The sequence below is a fragment of the Asterias rubens genome, chromosome 5, assembly GCF_902459465.1.
Source record: "Asterias rubens chromosome 5, eAstRub1.3, whole genome shotgun sequence".
Classification (NCBI taxonomy): domain Eukaryota; kingdom Metazoa; phylum Echinodermata; class Asteroidea; order Forcipulatida; family Asteriidae; genus Asterias; species Asterias rubens.
In genome coordinates this window covers 4,229,187-4,249,775 of record NC_047066.1, presented here as the reverse complement: position 1 = coordinate 4,249,775, position 20,589 = coordinate 4,229,187, and the positions used below count along the sequence as shown (strand labels likewise).

The window sequence follows — 20,589 nt, the reverse complement described above, 5'->3', positions numbered from 1 at the left end:
TCGGTAGTTTGCTTATTTAAGGCAGTATTTATAAAGCAGTTTAATAGATGCTTTAAAAAATTCGCATAGGGATAATGAAGATTTGTTTTTGTGACCCTTACACCGATACGTGTATGCACTGTATATATACTAAGTACAAATTTCCTGAGCTCTGTGAAAGGAAATCACAAGAATCTCGGGTGGAGATTCGAACCAATTGCCAATATAGAGCAGATGTCTTTCTAATTAGACAACCGAGATTGCCCAGAAGCTAAAACAAGTTTAAACATCAAGGCCGGTTTATAGTCGGTCGCGCGATGGGAATTTGGACGCGCAACACAGTTTATAGTCATCGCCGAGGCCTACAACTGTGTCTTTTTTTGATCGCGCATCAAGATTTTTACCACCGCCCGACCATCTTGCGACCGACTATAAACCGGCCTTCAGACTAAAATTATTTATAAAGAGGATGGAAAAAGAGCAGTGAATTGCATTTGATTTGGGACCCAAATTTTGAACAAATCTCAACAAGATTAAAGGTCCTGTAGCTCAGCATTTTTACTGGACAAGATAACTTGACCTAAAATGTTTCCTTCTTTTTTAAATTTGCTGAACTTTGAGAGTTGGATTGAGAAGTTCCAGTGTAAAAACAAAGTGTACATAATTGTGTTTTTGGAAAAAACACTAGGCTGAAGTAATTGTTCGGATGTGAGTTACTGGGCAAAGCTACAAATTACCAGACTCTTGAATGTGGGCCAGATGGTATTTTGTGCCGTATCTGAATAACATGGTCAAATCTTTCTATTCAGGCATTTTGCAGGGTATTTTTTATTTTTTTATTTTTTTTATTTTTATAAATAATCTTTTAAATAATCTTTTAAACAATTTTTCTGTAAACACTTCCCTTTTAATGTTTTTGTTATGTGACTTCTTGTTGTATATCTTTTAAACTCAATTCAGCCCTTGGGCTGCGATGTTGAATTTTTAATAAACCAACAATAAATAATATTTTAAAAAATAAACAAATTCCATTGCTGCTCCCCGATTATGGAATAGTTGGCTGGGTGGGTCCAACACCTAGCAGTATTGGCAACAAAATTTGGGCGTTGACTTGGTTGGAAGCTGAACCGAAGTGAAGTTCCCGCACAAATGCAGCGTGGCAACGCTGTTGCTGTACGTAACTGCACTTGATTGGTTTAATTAGGGAGCCCCGGCCATTGCAAAAGGACACCCCGGGAAAACCCTAGAAAATGTGCAAGGTCATAAAAAAGACGAACTGGACAGAGTACAGCAAGCCCACCCAACATGACAAAACTCGCCAAGGTGGCACCACAACAGTTGTGTGTGTCCAATGAATAATGCATTTTATCTGTGAGTGATAAAATGAACTATCCAAACCAGCAACTCCAACAGTGTCCCATCAGCCTTCATAGATTAAACGGGCTCTCAAGACCCACCTTTTCCCCATAGTCTTGCCTGGTCAACAGCATCTTTGTTCTGTCTTAATTTGCTTCTTTCTTCAGCACCTTGTATCCTTTGTCAATTTGGCGCTTAATAAAAACAGTTATTATTATCAATATTAAACAATTCAGCAGAAAAACACCCCTAATATTCTGAACACTTTTACATTGAAGCATCAAGACAAGACCAGCTAGTGGATTTGAACGAGGACCAACACTTCAGCATCTCATCGGATGAAGAGTTTATTCTTGACAGTAATCAGTACACAATGAACTCCAGCTCAGATGAGGAGTTTCTCAACAGCTGTCTCCAAGTGGAGTCTCAAGAAGCTATCAATGTAAGATCTACAGCGGGAATGGTAAGGAACAGTTTCTTGATCATCAACATCCTGATGATGACTAGAGCAAGCTAGTCGAAATGTTGAGACCAATTAAGAACTCACTCCGCGGTAGTGAAGTAAATAACAAGAAGTCCCCTCAATCCACTTATCGAAAGTCGTAGTCCAGGCCGATTTTCTACCTTCTGCCCAGGTAGTAGTTCAAATGCAGGCCAGTTCTTTTCAGAACTGAGAAGCCTCCCAAACTCCAGAAAAACCTACTCTGCGGTAGTAAAATATAAAGCAAGACAAGTTCTCAAAAGAACATTATCTACCTAGCAAGTTTTAAATTTTAAGTAGTCTTTTGTGTGTTAAATGTTGGATCTGATAAGGAAAAGAACCATTTTAAAAGAAGTCGCAACATAATTGTTTATATTTTTTTTCTGGAGAAAATTGGTGTGTACAACTTGGGCCTATTTTCACACAATAAAACTTAGCATCACAAACAAACCTGCTGAGCAGAAACATGTTACAAGCCAAAGTACAACAGCATGTGTCTTGTCTGTGACTGGCTCCCTGGTAATTTTTGCTATGCAAAACAAATTGCTAAGCGCATTTTCTCCAAAACAGTTTTAGGCTTACCACAGAAATACACGCTTAGGGCCCTTATAATTGTAGGCTTGACGTAGGAACCTAATGCCAGATTAAGTAAGCAGCATTATTAAATTGGGCCCAGCTCTTTATCAGAGCCAGCACACAAACATAAAAAGAAATTATCTCAGACCACCAACATCAGTAGGAGCGTTTTGATTGGAAATTAATTCCTTTCTTAATTTCCAGTTTCAGAGAGACTGCCAGGCTGTGTCTGCTCCAGTTTCTCACCAGAAGAAACATGACGATTTAATTAGACATCAAGCAAGGACTGCAGAGCCAAAACTGACTGATACAAGTCCTCTCCATTCCCAAATCACTCATCCAAACCAACGTCCAGATATTCATCCAACTGAATCAACTTCAGCTGATAAAGCTCGTCCTACTACCTCAATCCAGCAGAGCCATAGAATCATGAATTCTTCAAAATCTTCTGATATTCCAGCTCCAGCCCAACGTCATGGATTTCAGCCGTCACACAAACCTGTACCCTTTGATTCCCAGGAATCTAATCCCCGTCCTTTTCTATCAAGTCAAAAGAACCGAAGCCCGCTCTCATCTGTGACAGCCGTATCAAAGAAAGATGATTCAACCCAAGATGACGCTGGAATTCCTGGTTCAATGACGTTGATGTACTCGCCAGAAATCTCTCCAACGACATTTTCCCCGCCCTTAGTAGACTATGGGCAAATGTCACCTGCATCTCTGGTCTCTAAGAATCCACCTGATGCAATTTCACAATCACAATCATCGGATGCCGCCACTCCAAGACCTTCGTCACGTGCAAGACAGGGAGGTGGTCTCCCGAAGAGGTGGACAATAAGTCCCAGGCTGTCTGACCTCCCTGGCCTGCATCACATAAGTTCACCACCATCAAGACAACTCAAAAACCATTCTCCAAAGTTAAGTCTTGGCTCTCCTCCTGAGGCGATTCTACACTCTACTCCAACGTCTTCAAAAAGTGGAAGCACACAGTGGAGAAGACAAGTTTGCAGTCCACTTCTGAGAAGACAGAAAACAAGAAACTTCTTCTCTGCAGTACCCGACCAGTGAGTTTTGTTATTTTCCCTTTTTTGATATGATTTCATGCACAAAATAGTTAATGACCTGATATTTCAACCCTAACGTAAGTCTTTCTCGATTAACACTTTCATGCACCATTTAGTCATAAATTGATCGAATACATTCATTCTGAAAACTGTGTGATCTTGTTTTAAGTCTGATGGGATTTTAAACCGATCGCTAGCGACCGGTCGGCGCAGGAAATAAAAAAACAAACCATGTACACTCACCCTTAAAATATACATTGTAACTTTCCATACCCTCTCTTATCTCCCATGCAGTTCACCTGAAGCTGCTGATGATGCACAAGCCCTGTTTGATCAGATCTTCCAAGGAATATTCTGAGAGACTTCCTTATTCCATCACCACCATTCTTAATCTCAGATTATTTCAGAGTTCACATCAAGTCAAGGTACTCTTCTACTAATGTGAATTTTGTAGATCTTAGTCTTGGTTCAAGGCGTTGTTATTCATTCGCACTCAAGTATTGTAATCCCCTGCTCCACTTCTCCTCGCCGCACAAATTACTATCGAACCTTAGCGGATGCTGTTGAAAAACTTTCAGATCACCCTACCACATGGCAGGATCGCGGCTTACAGAAACACTCTTTATCGGTGGAATAGTGCAACGTGTGTAGCAATGAGTTTATGTGCATGTACCGGTACATTACGACATTACGGAGGGCGTCTTGGGCTTATGGAACGCCATAGGGGTATTACGGTACCATGGATGTTTTACCAACTCAACAAGAACGTTTTTTCCAAGGAGTTACATTCAATCAGCTGTTCCTAAGCTGATTAAATCCTAATGATGTTTAAATCCTAACCACATTTGTGGAATGTGTATCAACTGACAAAACACGTCTACTTAAACTGACCTTTGAGAAAGTTCAAGTTGTGACCAAAATGAAAGTCAACTTTTCGTATGCAAGTTGTATTTTTCAAACGGGTTGATCTCTTTTGAGTCACGTGGGACAAAAAACCACAAACTACTTATTTTGTTGGGATGTAAACCCATGACCCTTATATAAAACAAGTAAGGACTCAATTTTTGTTTCTTCTAAATATTTATATCTTTCACACTTTATTTACATTCATGTCATAAGTTATTATAGAAATTTACGAAACTTTCAGATGTTTCCCCACCTTTGGAAATTGTTTGGGAAATATTTTGTAAAGAAGGACTAAATTTATACCTAAGATTAATATATTTCTAGTTGTGTTGAAACGAATGACATTACCTTTAATCTCACCCTGTACTAATATATTGAAAGAAATTAAAACTATTTACTGAATTCTATGTACAATTAAAAATTATCACAAATCGTAATTTACTATATTTAATATACAAAAGATAATATATACATGTTTTTCTGTTTTAGAAGACTGATAATATATTTATTAGTGTTGCGCTCGTGTTTTACACATTTCAATGTCTTGGACTATTTATTTTTAAAGATATTTATAGCAAGAACTTCCTTGAATATTCATTTAGTTTTAATATTTTCAAACTGTGCAAAAACTTTTTTTTTTAAACAAGAGGGTTATTAATTAAAATCTTAGTAGACTTTTTATTTTGGTTTTACCCATATACACTGATGTGTGTTAGCACTGTATAATCAGTACCCGAAATCACAGGCATATTACTCGGGTGTGATTCACACCCCAGACCTTGCAATTCTAGAGCAGTGTCATACCAACTAGTATGAATAGACTAACATTGTCTTTAAATGATGTGTTGTACTACCTTGTCTGTATGATTTTTTTCAAGTTGGTAACTCTTAAAGCCATTATACACTTTCGGTAAACAGTATTTTCAAAGTCCCACACTTCGTGTATCACAACTTATATATAAAATAAAAAACCTGTGAAAATTTAGGCTCAATCGGTCATCGGAGTCGGGAGAAAATAACGGAAAAACCCACTCTTGTTTCCGCGCGTTTCGCCGTGTCATGACATGTGTTTAAAATAAATCCGTAATTCTTGCTATCGAGAATTTATATTGTTTTAATGTTTTCTCAAAAAGTAAAGCATTTCATGGAACAATATTTCAAGAGAAGGCTTTCACCATTACCTTCTGTAAACCCTGTAAATTATTTGTAAATCTGTGAACTTTTTTTTTCTTTTTCTGTATCGAAAGTGTATAATGGCTTTAACTAGCTTAGACACCCATAGTAACGGGCGTTTTTTCAGCTAATGCATTATAAACTGATTACAAACTAGTGTAGATGGCACATGGACAAGTTAGTACACAATCCTTTCAATTTTCTTGCAAGTTGATGCTCATATAGAACAACATGAATCATGGTCAGTTCTTGTAGCTTATGGTCGCTTCATTAGAATATCATCACACTATAAAGCTAGCATATTTCACATAATGGCATAGGTTTAAGCATCTTAATAATTCACACTATGTACAATCTACAAACACAGGCTTATTTTCTGATTATTTTGTACAACTTTTTGTTGATGACAAGCTCCTTCAAAAACGATTGTATACGCATAAATAAGTCCGACATCAGTTTCTGGTGGTACCCCAAAGTAGTACACACAAATCTTGTGTGAAATGTGTATGACTTGATGTTGATAAAGGACTATGTACGTACCCAGTATGTGATATTATGGAGCTTGTATTCCTATGTCAGCAGCGAGATAAGGGCATCAAAGAATTTACTCCGATCTTCATTCTTCATTTCGATTACTGCAAATCCAAATAGACAAAAGATAAAAATTGATTTAACATTCAAACTTGACAGTCTCTTGCTCTCATTGACACCCCATATAGATCTCAACATACATTTACAACCTTATGTAGCTATTTTTATAGACAGCTGAAAATGTACTTTTGGGAATATTTAGTTTTCATTTATCTATATTTAGTATTGTAACTTATTTTCTTTTTCTTCAGCTCTGTTGGCATTAACAACGGAAACTTAATTGCCATTCGTGTGTTTTGAACTTCTCCGTTTAAAATAATTTGCTAACCATAATATTATGTATGTTGGTTTCACATACTTTCTTTAGTTTCATTGTATGTTGGTTGTTTAGTACTGAAGTTAAAATATAAAGTGTTAAATTAGAGAAAGCTTTAATAAAAGCCAAAGGCATTTCTTCTTACCTGATGAGTCAAATTTGTCGTGGAGAATCCTTGAGCCTGTCTTTTGTCCAGCTTGTTCGAAAGCTCTTCCGAAGAAACTGGAAAAAAGAGAGCAAAATGGTAGTTTAAAAAAATGTCTCAACATGTTAACCATATGCAGACCTTGACCTTCGCTTTTGAAGGGCACAGCAATTTTTCTTTGGAAAGGGGAACTTCTATGAGGAAAATCAAAATTTGCATTGGAGCTTTGCAAAGGGCACCACAGCAAAAGCACAGGGCACCACAACAAATGCTTATTATTTTTTATCCGAAATAAAAAGTTGCATCCCCTTAAGCCAACCCCCTAGATGCTGCTTTCCTAGATAGTATCTTAAACTTGGGTGTGTTCTCTGGCTACACGGCAGCTAACAGTTGTAGGGCTTCTCACTGGCACCCCCGAACAAAGATATTGACAAGCTATGGAGACGGCTGGATAGCTCAGTTGATACAGCGCCAGCACATTAATCTGGAGGTTGTTGGTTCAAATCCTGCTTCAGCCAATATTTTCTTTGTTCAACCCCAAATCAGGACTTACTTTCTTGAGCTTTGTTCCAGCTCCGGGAGTGGCGGTATTCCAACAACTAACAGCGTCCCAGTCTCAAGGTTTAAAGGTGCAGTCATTACAAGTGGAAGCGTTCTAGCCTTCCTGTTCTTTGACTGGAACGAAAAGAAACAAAGAGCAACGAGAAACATAAACATAGTTTTCTGGAAAAACAAAGAAGACAAACATGCAGTTTCTGAACCTTCGTCAACCGGTCATTTGTATCCACTTTAAAATGGTCCCCATTAATTCGTTTGAAACTCTGAATCTGCACAGTTCTTTGAAACAAGTTTTGACTTGTAATGCATGTTCCTTTCCACTGTTTTACTGACAACAGTTGAAAAGGATTTTGAAAGAACTTGGTAGACCCCTAGTCTCCTGACAATGATCAGAGTAAGCTCGTCGAATCGTTGAGACCAATTGAGGACTCATTCCGCGGCAATGAGGTTAATAACGAGAAGTCCCCTAGATCCACTAAGTTTCCTATCTTCCTCCCAGGTAGTCATTGTCAGAACTGAGAATTTTCCCGAATTCCAAAAAATCTACTCAGCAGGAATACAGAAATCTCCCAAATTACAAAAACTCTACTCCGCGGTAGTATAATCTAAAGCGAGACAAGTTCTCAAAAGAACTTAATCAACCCAGATATAGATATACGCATGGTGTTACTACAAACCAAATATAGATAGAAACTTTGCCTGGAGAGGAGATCCGCAGACCCTCATCGCCAAGAGCCTGAAAATCTAAATAAACCTCTAGACTTGGTGCTTTTCAATCTTTTGTCCACAAACTGTTAAAAAAACTTACCATTTTAACATAGGCCTCAAGCGTGAACCTAGCAAGCATCCCAAGACAGTTTGGCATGGAGAAGTAATTGACGTCTGGAGTTCCTTCTGGGATGAAAGCATAGAGGAATGAGCCAGCCGAGATGACTTGACTCATGTCTAGTAGAGACTGGACCTGATTGACGGTCGCACGGAACTGTCGCTTGGATAGCTCTAGACCGTGGACGAGCTTTTCAATATTTGATCTGCCCATAAAGAAGTACAAAAATTAATTTAAAATCTTTTACCCTCACACCAGTGTTTGTTAGAATTGTATCCTCGGTGCTTTCCCCAAGTTCCATGAAACGAAAATCACAGGCATATTTTATTACCTTTGCAATTCTAGAGCAGTGTCTTACCAACTAGACCACCGGGTTTGCCCAGTAGCTAGCTGCAGTACGAATCCTATATATTTTTTGCAGTGAATATCTCAACGATTTAATAAATGCTCAATTTGCATCGGGGAATAAAAGATTTAAATTTTTGTTTTGGTTTTACCCTTAGCCTGAAGAAGTCAAAGGTAAAACAATTCTTGTGAAAAGGATTGTGTAATCTGTGGAATTTTTGAAGAGAGTAAAAGAGGTAGATTGGTGATCGTGGCCGAGCGGATAAGAGCACCAAACTCAAGCTCTGGTGCTTCTGTTCAGCAGAGTGTGGGTTTGAATCCCGGTCGTGACAGTTGTTTCCCTGAGCAATATACTTAACTTTAATTGCTTCTCTCCACCCAGGGGTAAATGGGTACCTGTGAGGGCAGAGATGGTTCTTGTGATTGATTTAGCCGAGTAGTGCATATTAACGTGCACAAGGCTGTATACTCCCCACCAGGGAGCTAGGATGGTTTAATGAGTGAATTAAGGCCCAGTGACCAGCAGCCGATTTCACGAAACGCTAAGATTAATCCTAACCCGAGTTAGGACGAGTGACCCGTCCTAACTTAGGATGGGTTTAATGCGTACTACGTATTTGGATACGGAACTGAACCCGTCCTAAGTCCTAACATTAATCCTAAGTTAGGAAGAGTTTGGTGAAATCGACGGCAGGGGTAATAATGTGAAGCGCTTTGGGACGCCCTCCGGGTGTGAAACGCGCTATTTAAAAATGGGTTATTATTCTCTTTATTTTATAATGTAGCTTGAACTTAAAAAAAAAAAAAAAACATGCAGGGCTCCAATCTTACACATGGGACCAAAGGCCGGCAGCCAGTAGTTTTAAGATCGGGCCAGTAGTTTTAAGATCGGGCCAGTAGTTTTAAGATCGGGCCAGTAAACACGTGACTTGACAAATCCAGCAGCCTTTTGTTTTTAAATTGTGTAATATTGTGTTCAAATAATGGCTTCGACAGGACTGGAATTTCTTCTTTGAAAATATTGAAAGGGCAAGGCCATTTTCATTTTGTAAAGGGCACATCCATTGACAAACAATGGACAACTTTTGAAGGGCACCAAGGCCAACAGAAGGGGCAACGGAGGCCATGGCCTCTTTGTAATTCCTGGCCTGCTTTGAGTCTGATAAAATATTTTTCCATTTTATACCACAAAGTGTACAGTCAAAGAGTCAATTACCTTGAGAGACAGTCGAGTGCTTCCAAGAAATTGCCCTCTAAGGTCTTGTTCATCTCCTGTGCCAAAATAGAATAAAAGTTTCATTACAATTTCGAAAATCAGGAAAAAGATTGTGTCAAATCATTGGTCCAGCTACACTGAATGCTTTTTGAACATGAACTGCTAGGAGAACTTTCAAGTGCGTGATGTCAAGTGTGGACTGAATTAAACATGGAGGTGCAACATGACAGTAAAATTCATTTTATTGCAGTTTGCAATCAAAATGCTTTATGCTCTACTATACACTTATGGGTGGCGCCCTCATGCATTGCAAGTTTACCAGGTGGGATGGTTCGCGGGCCTCCCCGGGATTGGCCAATTTGGATTGGTGCGTTGTTTGTTAGCCAATGAAATCTGCCCATGGGGGGGGGGGGGAACTTTTTGTTTTGGTGCCCGGTTGAGCACTTTCGTTGCAGCTTTGTTATAGAACAGTCAATTCAAATAATGTAAATATATGTTGGAGTAAAAAGAAATAATGTATGGTTACTAAAAGAAGAATAAAATATACTTACAACTGATTCAAGAAGAGCATTGACCGCATAGGCAATGTCAAATGCACAGAACTGGCAACCGAAACAAACAAAAACAAGTTAATTTGATCTCAAAGGAAAACATTTGCTAATAAAGAAACACTTGTCAAAAATATAACAAAGAAAAATAACACTCTAGTAACAAACAAAAAAGACAAATCTCATGCACAATAATAACAAGTTGAAGAAAACAAGATCATAGCGATATGAAACAAACTTATGATCAAAATATCAAATCAAAACATATGTTTGGAAAATGTTAATACCGCAGTTTGTAATGCAGTGTCGCTGAAAATAATGTATGTATGTCCATTTCAAAAGGGGTACAAAATTGTCCTTTTAATATAAAATATAATTCCAAACTCTGTTTCTAACCAATTCAAACACATGTTGTTATAAAAATAAACAATCACCTTGTTCTTGAAGCCATACTGAGCTTGAAATGAAGAGAGTGTTATCTGCTCCAACCTGAGAGAAGACATCAAAGAGAAAAGTCATTATTGAAAAAAATTGCCGTCAAACTTGTGAACTATGAGGCCACACAGTTCTTATCATACTCTTTCGGTACAGAAAATAAAATAAAAGTTCACAGATTTACAAACAACTTACAGGGTTTACAGAAGGTAATGGTGAAAGACTTATCTTGAAATATTATTCCATGAAATGTTTTACTTTTTGAGAAAACATCGAAACAATATCAATTCTCGATAGCGAAAATTACGGATTTATTTTAAACACATGTCATGACACGGCGAAACGTGCGGAAACAAGAGTGGGTTTTCCCATTATTTTCTCCTGACTCCGCTGACCGATTGAGCCTACATTTTCACAGGTTTGTTATTTTATATATAAGTTGTGATACACGAAGTGTGGAACTTGGACAATACTGTTTGCCAAAAGTGTATATTGGCTTTAACAGCAAATCTTTCATTTTGTCCACTGGGGGACTTTGCGGCACTAAAGCGGCAGTAGTCAAGTCAGGTAATTTTCAGTTGTTTACATAATTCTGCACAATGTACACATTTCTATTGAAAAGTTATAATTAAATATTTGAGCACTTCACTTTCAAGGGAAATTTCACAATTTGGGGAAATAATAACTAATTCTAAAATATATAAAATTCTCTAATCATTTTAAAACAATGTTATTGTTCTTTACCCAATCAGTCTCACAAAGTTGAATTGATGTATGTGTTACGATCGTGAATGTTCAAAAAATTAATAATTCTCTCGTACAATGTGCTCTGGGGTGGAAAGAGTTAAGACTAACTTAGGACTAGCCTTAAGTTTTTTTTAAACTCCTAGGACTAGTCCTAAGTTAGAACTGTCTTTGAGAAATCGACCCCTGAACCTTTGATAAAAATGTACACTCACCCAAACTTGCGAGCCGATGTAACCAGCCACTCGGCCACATTATCCTTGAGGCCCATGTCCATAGCGGAAAACTTTTGTTTACATTCAGAAAGCGGCACACCCATATCAGCCAAGAACTCATGAAGCTTCTTGAACCCCTTCAACGTCCATAACTTAAGGCTACAAAGAAAAGGGGACAAACAAAATAACACAGAGAAAAGCTGATATAAAAATCTAAGATTTTTAGAATTGTTGAACACTAGCCATTTTCATTGCAATATACTGAGCATAAAAATAATCATTCTACACTTAATGGTGGTTATTTTCTGGTCATTGTGTGTTTTACCTGGCATTTGGCCAGCGGACAACTGTTTAAGGCAAAGGATACGTTTGGTATTTGTCAAAGACCAGTATTCTCACTTGGTGTATCCCAACACATGTTAAAGATTATTTTATTTTTTTTATCTGTGAACATTTTGGTTCAATTGGTCATCAAAGTTGAACCAGAATAATGAAAGAAAAACACCCTCGACCTTGTTGCACAAAAGCGTGAGCTTTCAGATGCCTGGGAAAGGAAGGTTTCAGTCCTAAAGTCTTTCTCCAGGCCTAAAGTCTTTCTCAGATTGAAATATTTTAGTGAGAAATTACCTCTTTTTCAACAACTATGTTACTTCAGAGGGAGACGTTTCTCACAATGTTTATCTACTATCAACAGCTCTCCAATGCTTGTTACCAAGTTTTTATGTCATTATTTTATTTTGAGTTGTTACCATAAGTGTCTAGTGCCTTTATGGGGGAACCCTGGAATAATGACTTACTTGCAAGCTGTGTACGATGAGTGCCTCAGACTGTCAAATAATGACCAATGCCTGTACAACGCCAATTGAAGTCTGTTCAACAAATATTAAGGCAATTAATTCAAACTAAATCAGAAAATCACTTAAAAACATAAAAATCACAAGGCAAATTGGTAAGTGTCAAAGACAGGGTTGTCCACTTTATATGAAAATAACAAACCTCTGAAAATTTAAGCTCGTATTGGTCAGGAAAATATTTTTTTTTTTACAAAAAGTTGTTTAACTCATTTCTCAAAAGTCATTTACTTCCACATTTTGAAAATTTTTCTTAAAGCAGAGGCATGTGATGGATGTGCTCATTACAATGATACAACACAAAACAGGGTAGGCAACACTAAATTGTAAAATAAAGAAAAAATAACTGTTACGGTAAACAAATATACGAAGGATACTCCGAGGTGAATGATATCCTCATGGAATTGATGGAGACGGAGTCATCTTCGTCTTCCCCTCGGTGATTATGTCTTGCCACGTGGCGATTTAAATCTGTCGCCTCCAAGACGTACGTTTCTCTGAAAGGAAAAAAAAAAAGGATGGGAGAGGAGACTTGTGAAGCCAATTGGTCATTACTCTAAGACTAAAGACACAGCAGACAGAATTGTCCTGTTTTGTGACATGATGCCACAGCTTCAATGTATTCTTGATTCAGCCAGAAACAATTTGTACAGGATGCTAAAACGTTTGTATTCAGAGCAAACAGGTAAACAATTTTGCAAGCAAGGTAAGTGGGCGACACCAGACCCAGAATTTAATGCTAAGTATGGTTTACTCAATTAGTGTTTGCCCTGACAATTTAAAAGCGAGGGGGACCTCTTTGCTTTTAAATGCTACCTTCAGTGACAACCTCACTCATAGTTTGGCAAACATGACCACCTCATCGTGTATGCCATGTAGACCGTTCCATTTTAGCCTGCACGCACAAGTGCTGCCTGTAAGTGATGCCCGCACGCACAAGTGATGCCCGCACGCACAAGTGATGCCTGCACGCACAAGTGATGCCCGCACGCACAAGTGATGCCTGCACGCACAAGTGATGCCCGCACGCACAAGTGATGCCTGCACGCACAAGTGATGCCCGCACGCACAAGTGATGCCCGCACGCACAAGTGATGCCCGCACGCACAAGTGATGCCCGCACGCACAAGTGATGCCTGCACGCACAAGTGATGCCCGCACGCACAAGTGATGCCTGCACGCACAAGTGCTGAGGAAGACACTTAATTCGCAAAACATTTATCTTACCTGTCTATTTTCTTGGAGAGTAGTTGATCGGTCAAACCAACGATAGCCCACCTACACAAAAGTGAACGTTATACAGGGGTTAAGTTATGAATTCACAAAAATTGCTTTTGATATCTACCACAGATTTTATCGAAATAACACTTAATTTAACTTGGAGTTACCCTTAACAACGATGTGTATTCAGCACTGCGCTTTCCCCCAAGTTCTGTGAAAAAATCCACAGGGAATCACTTGGGATTCAAACCTGCAACCTTTGCATTGCTAGACCACAAAGCAATTGTCTGGGGGCTAGAGGCAGTTTGAATCCTATGTATTAGCAGCGGCTATCACAACGATTCATTGAATGTCATTTTTGCATGCGGTATAGAGAATATTACTATTTTTGTCAAATAACATCTATTGAAATTATACTTAATATTTTAAAAGAAATTTTTGCTCCTATTGTCTGAAGCTACACTTAACCAAATTATCCAAAACTTACCAGAGTAAATCATTTGTGTCTTTGGACATCTTCCAAGCCAAGTCGTACATTATCATTGCCGCCTGTTCAAAGTCAAGAATTAAAAGTTTCCTTACAACAATCAAACCTGGGCCCAATTTCATGACACTGCTTTATTGGATGATTTCCATGCGTTTCGGTAGCATTATGTTGAGGTTTGCCGAATCACTAGGCTTCCTGGGTTCAGGGTTGTAGCTAGACCAATTTTAGTGGTGGGTATAATAAATCATTTTTTCCACTATTAAGGGCGAGGGAATCAACAAAATTATTCATGTTTAATTATGGGGCCATTATTGCTGAAGTGCAGTCTTCAGGCACGATGCCAGGTTTACAAACTGTTTGTGTTACGGGGCCATGCAATAAGTCGCAGGGCCTTTTGACTGTGTTCTTTCTCTGTGACATTTGATACTCCTTATCATCAGCTGTGTCTCAGATCAATGCACAGTGTACAATTTTATGATTTATTCTAGGGGGAAAACTGTGCTGGGAGGCACAATGCTTAGAGTGCTGGGCAAAAAATTGTGAGTCCTGGGCAGGCCCACCCAGCAGCGCCAACCGTGGCGGCTACAACACTGCCTGCGTTCCGTTTATAGGATCTAAGAATCTAAGACGTTTCGTGACTTACTGATTGACCGTATCCCGAGAACTCTTCATAGTCAAATAACAGCTGATGCCTCTTCTCATCCCACTCTCTCTTAAGACGTTTTTTCTCCATCCTCCTCTCCAAGGCATCCTGCATACGACCATCAGAAATATAATAGTCACATTTCAAGCCTTTTGGTGATTTTGATGTAAGGGCATTGGCACACGAGGCAAACTTTTACAGGCGACTTGGAGGCAACTTGGAGGCAACCAACTGCAGTGCTTGCTCTACAGGACCACTTTGGTAAGCACTTGAGTAATTTTGCAGACAATGTCTGAAAATATGTGAACGTTCGAATGTGACTGCCTTCTCTTCTTGGAGATTGCCTGGAACTGGTTGCCTGTAAATTAACTCGTGTGACACGGCCCTTACATTTCAAATTCTAATACAAGCCTTGCTTATGCGACGTCACACATAAACCTCAAATAGCCCACTCACTGGGCTCTAAGGAAGACCTCTTAAACTCTTTGATGGTAGATTTACTTCTTTCAAGAAAATATGAAGACCCGATTTCTTACCGCATCATATCGACGCCTCTTTCCGTTTGGCTCCGAGCCGTCACTTTCATGTCCACTATCGTCTTCGTCAGACTAAAGAGGAGGAAAAAAGAGCAGTGAATTACACTAAGATCAAAACTTAAATTTTAAAAGAATCTCCACTAGACTCTAGGATTATAACTCAGCATTTTTACTGGGCCAGATAACTTTTCTAAACTTGAAAAAAAAACACTAAACTGCAGGACTTGCTCGGTTGAGGTTGAGTTATTGGCCAAAGCTAATTACCAGACTCTTGCCTGTGGGTATTTTGGGCCCTGTTATCTGAATAACATGGTCAAATCTTTCTACCCAGGAATTTTGCAGGACTCCTGTTATAATTTATAAAGCAGAGAGAACCAATCAAAAGTGCAATACCATCACTTATCCAACACTGGCTGTAAGCTCTCTACCAGCTTGCCAGGTTATCTGTTTGCTATGGACTGGATTAATTATGGATTCCTTATGTTCATATTTGATGTTGACATTTCCTTCCTTAAAACCTGCTCACCTCTTCATCTCTGAAAATCTCCTCATATTTTGGGATGGATTCTTCAGGTGTTATCAGCAGTTTGACCTGAAGACAAAAAAAACATCAAAGTTCAGTCTCTTACTTAAAGGAACACGTTGCCTTGGATCGGATGAGTTGGTCTATAAAAGGCGTTTGTAACCGTTTTTTATAAAAATGCATATGGTTGGAATACAATGACCCACACAAATTTGCTTCGAAATTGCATGGTTTTCCTTTTACTGTGAGAACTAACATGGTCAACCATTTATGGGAGTCAAAAATTTGACTCCCATAAATGGCCGACCATGGTAGTCGACGAGGTTAAAGGAAAACCGTGCAATTTCGAGGCATGTTTGTGTGGATCATTGTATTCTACTTTTACAACATCTTTGTACCCATGCATTTTATATCAAACGGTTACAAACGCTTTTCAAAGACCAACTCGACCGATCCATTAGGCAACGTGTTCCTTTAAGTTCACAAACTAACCACTAAAACCAGGGGAAAAGATACTGGTTAGCACAATGCCTACCTCAGGCCTTGAACTACGCCCTTGAATGGGCTCAGTGTGTGAAATTAACTTTATTTAACCATTAATTTGGTTGTGATTGCTACCATTAAAGGGTCTATGTAACTTTTGTAGGACAAAAAACAGAACGTCCACAGATTTACACTAAACTTACACAGTTTGAAGATAATGATAGTAGAAAGCTTCCCTGAAAATATTACGTGCTGAGGTACTGTAGTTTTGGGGAAATGAGTAAAACAATGTCAAGAAAATAATTTTCGTTTAATGAGATGATTTTTTTTTAATTATTTACAATCATATTTTCATCACATTGTTTTACTCATTTCTCAAAAACTACAGCACCTCAGTAAGTAATATTTGAAGGGAGGCTTTCCACTATCATTATCTTCAAACCCTGTAAGTTTAATGTAAATCTATGGACATTTTGGAAAGGTACCCAAGTCCTTTAATACATCAGAAAGGTACATACATGTATACTATGACAATATCTGGGTTACTGAAACTTCCTGGGGGGCGAGTAAAAAGCAGTGTATTAGTCTGGTACTCTGGTGGGCTAAGTTATGGTGGGCTACTAGTACTTTACAAAAAAAAACTTACAAAAAGATTGCCCAAAATATCAAATCAATAGTTAAGATTTCATCTACATTTGATGAAGGTACATGGGTGTCAATTTATATTTGGTTTGCAGTGTGTGTATACTTGCTAGCCTATAGACATGTTCTTTTGAGAACTGACTTGAGGTCTTAGTTTATGCAATACTACTGCGGATTTTCGGACTTTGGGAGACTTATTCTCAGTTCTTAAAAGAACTGTACTGCTTTTTAACTACTTTTTTTTCCTCTTCTTTTTTCATGCAATTCGCCAGACACACAAGGCCTGAAGGCCACTTCAAGGTGTGGGCTTTCCAGAGGTCGTTGCCACCTACGTGTACTCCTAGGGCTGAAACAGGTTTACCCCTTTTACAATCCATAAGGGTGTAGGCTTGGGTATCATCAATCCGAAGCCTGGCCGGTAGAGCAGAAAACACTACCTCCTAAATTTTACGTAGCAAGTGTCACAACCGGGATTCAAACCAACACTCTGCTGATCGAATGCCAGAGCTTGAATCCGGTGCTCTTAACCTAACACTACCTGGGCAACGGTAGAACATCGGCTAGGACTACTGCTTTTGCTTTAGTGGATCGAGGGGACTTCTGGTAATTTAACTTCATTACCGCGGAGAGAGTTCTTAATTAATTCTCACCTGAGTATCATTGTAGACATTGACAAGGTCAATTGGTCGATGGCTGTCACAAACGAAGAACGTCACATTCTCCTCTGGTTGGAGAGTCTCCAGAATGTTGAGCGTTGCACCACAGTTAATCATGACAACAAACTCAAGCTGTGACAAATCATCGAACACATACCCTCATTAAATGTAAAGTAATGCACAAATATTTAGTCCATCTTTTCTTCCTTTCTGATTATTTTTAAAACAAACATTTCATATTGAAACATTAAAAACAACAAAACATTTTAGGCGTAAAAAAAATGCATAAAAATTTTCGGGTTTTTTTTCCCTCTTTTTTTTATATTTACTAGCGCCCTCTAGCGGTGAAAAAACTATTCAAATATCCGGTTAATTTTGGATAGTTGGCCAGCGGTATCCGAGTACCAAAATTTCACTATTCGCTCAGCACTAATAAAAATATGCTTTTAAGACTGTTTATATTAGTATTTATTAGTTAAGATTTTTTTTTAGGTCAAATTATACTAAATGCTTTAAAATATGACTCAAAAGTGAAAAACAAATGAGCTGCGAAACATTAGTAATCATATGGAAGTAAAAAAGGAAAAGTTTCCGTATGGCGCCACCACTTTTTCATTCGAAATAAAATAATATAGTATCTAATTTACCTGATTGATATATCCCTTTTTGTAAAAATGAGTGAAAAAGTGGTGGCGCCATACGGAAAGTTATCCGTAAAAAAATTGAAAATGAACGAACCAACAATTTCAATATTCATTGATAAAAATTGCAGGTTTGTTTTACAACATTGAACAAAAGTACAATTGTATTGTATGATAACTTGAGTACGAGGGCCAAACTATAATCAACAATAATCTTACAGATTTCCTGAAGGTAAACAAAATTGGGAAATGAGATTATGAAGAATATTATGCCTTTTGAACATACCTGCTCAGCGTGTTCCGAGAAAGCTCGTTCCCAGTCCATCTTACCCACGACTGGCACCAAGGTGTACTGTACACTGTCACAGTGGAACAAGGCCTGTAGAATCTTGCAGGCACATATTGCATCAATGTCAAATGACACCAAGACGAGAACGCGCTGGAACAGGAAAGAGAAAATGGTAGTGGATTTTAGGCCAAGTAAAAAAAGAAACATGTTTAGTGTCCCCACCCGCTTCCATTTTACAGGCCGCCTCCTTTTTTTTATTATTTTTTTTTATTTTTTTGTATGCACTTTTCTTCTTCTTTTTGAAATAGGGTTATTTTAAATCATCTCAGCAAAAACAATCTGAATGTCTTGTCTGAATGCCTCGACCAAAATGTTTTATTAATGTTTTGTGTAATTCAGCAGTAGTAAAAAACAATGGATATTTGACATTTTAACAAAGAATGGCGGCCATCTTGAAATAAAAAATAAAAAATAAAAAGCCGGACGCTAAACATGTTTCTTTTTATCTCGGCCTTAAAGTAAAGTACACCATGGAGTTTGGAGGAAGGAAAACATGCATTGCATTGCATTCAAAAGCCAGCCTGGAATTTCATCTTTGAGAGGGCAAAGACTTCATAATTTTACAAAGGGCACTTCCACTATTATTGCAAAATCCTAACCAGTCTGTGGGAAATATCTGAAGGGGCATCACAGGGCAACAGACACAACAGAGGTTGTGAATATTACGAGGTCACAACGGCATGGAACTATGGAACTATCTATCTAGGCTTTAACATTTGCCAATCCAATGTCAGGGAAGATAAAACTAAGTGCCTTAATGCATGTTGAAACAATAACTCAAAATACATTTTCAGTGTCATTTGTGCTTTATTAACAAAAAATAACACAGTACAATTATAAATTAGCTTTTATAATATTATAATAACTAATAATTTGATGGAAAAGTTTCCATATGGCGCCACCAGTTTTTTATTCGATATGAAATAATATAGTATCTAACTAATTTACCTCAATGAGATATCCCTTTTTGTAAAAATTAGTAAAAAAGTGGTGGCGCCATACGGAAAGTTATAGAATTTGATAACTACCGTATGGCGCCACCACTTTTTCACTCACTTTTACAAAAAAGGATATATCTCATTCTACTTCTACCTTGAAACTAGTGTATTTTCCTGCGGTATATAAGGCTCACCTCACAAAAAAGTGACAGGGGAGCCTTATTATAGTTTCTAGATAGAAGTAATCTCATTCGAGGTTATTAAATTATATATACAATATTATTTCATATCGAATGAAAAAGTGGTGGTGACAAGCCCATACGGAAACTTTTCGAAATAATATTATTTTTGTATGATAAATTATATTTTATAAAACAAAAAATATTTATTTATTAAAAATAAAACAAAAGTGACTGCTGAATACTAACAATAACATCAGTCACTTTTGTTTTATTTAAACTAACAGCGTTAGTGTAAGTTTACACGTTGTGTTCTGACTGCTGCTGACCAATGCAACAAAGGTACAAATAATGTTTTAAAAGTTCACATGGTTTCAATCAATCAAGTCAATTGTCAACTGAGTCATCATACAAAACACATCACTGACTGACTGTCACTGTCACTGTGCTATCCCCGGGCACACTGATGATTCGATTGTGCAGTACAGCTCTCCACTGGATGAAATGAAAAAAAGGAATCTGCTGAACGTAATAAAAGAAAGACGGCCAACTTACCTTGTGAAGCACCTTCTCATAAAAATCCTTCCGAATATCCGTAACAAACATTGTGATCTCGTTTAGCAGTAGTTTATATCACTTCTGATCGTTGCGACGAGTTGTAAACAACAGCAAAATATCGGCTCTTTCTTCACTCATTCAATGTACGTCGCCTTTAACTTTCCCGCGGAATGATGTAGCCTGGTAGGCGGAATATTTTGATAATTAGTAAGAGATGCAAAATAGTCGAGTTTCGGACTCGGTTATCTAAAATGACAAATTTATGCGGTGCGAAAGGTCAATGAAATTACTTTTGAATACAAGACTTATGCAAGCACAAGACTATTAAAAAAATAAACTTTAAGATTGATAGTTAATATTTTCAAATGAATAAATAGTTTTTGGAAATGGTTATTTGTTAGTAAATTT

General features: G+C 37.9%; 2 protein-coding genes across 2 annotated transcripts in view; one reads left to right on the top strand and one right to left on the bottom strand.

Moving 5' to 3' along the window:
- The window catches only part of LOC117290087 (probable ATP-dependent DNA helicase HFM1), a 35,012-nt gene extending 29,909 nt beyond the window's left edge, over positions 1–5,103 (top strand). Inside the window, exons 32-34 of the mRNA XM_033771335.1 lie at positions 1,614–1,798; positions 2,597–3,456; positions 3,751–5,103. Of these exons, the coding sequence (XP_033627226.1) occupies positions 1,614–1,798; positions 2,597–3,456; positions 3,751–3,814 (1,109 nt within the window). The 3' untranslated portion in view covers positions 3,815–5,103. The remainder of the gene's footprint in view (positions 1–1,613; positions 1,799–2,596; positions 3,457–3,750) is intronic.
- A 462-nt stretch (positions 5,104–5,565) lies between these two features.
- LOC117290640 (cell division control protein 45 homolog) lies at positions 5,566–20,319 on the bottom strand. Its single transcript, XM_033772153.1, has 18 exons — positions 20,179–20,319; positions 18,444–18,596; positions 17,511–17,648; positions 15,739–15,804; positions 15,213–15,284; positions 14,677–14,784; positions 14,034–14,095; positions 13,553–13,603; positions 12,703–12,822; positions 12,272–12,343; positions 11,475–11,633; positions 10,515–10,569; positions 10,084–10,134; positions 9,533–9,588; positions 7,954–8,176; positions 7,141–7,262; positions 6,588–6,664; positions 5,566–6,170 (listed from the first exon to the last, which is right to left on the bottom strand). Exons 1-18 carry the CDS (start codon positions 20,227–20,229, stop codon positions 6,106–6,108), a joined length of 1,701 nt encoding a protein of 566 aa, XP_033628044.1. The 5' UTR covers positions 20,230–20,319; the 3' UTR covers positions 5,566–6,105.
- Positions 20,320–20,589: the final 270 nt, after the last annotated feature.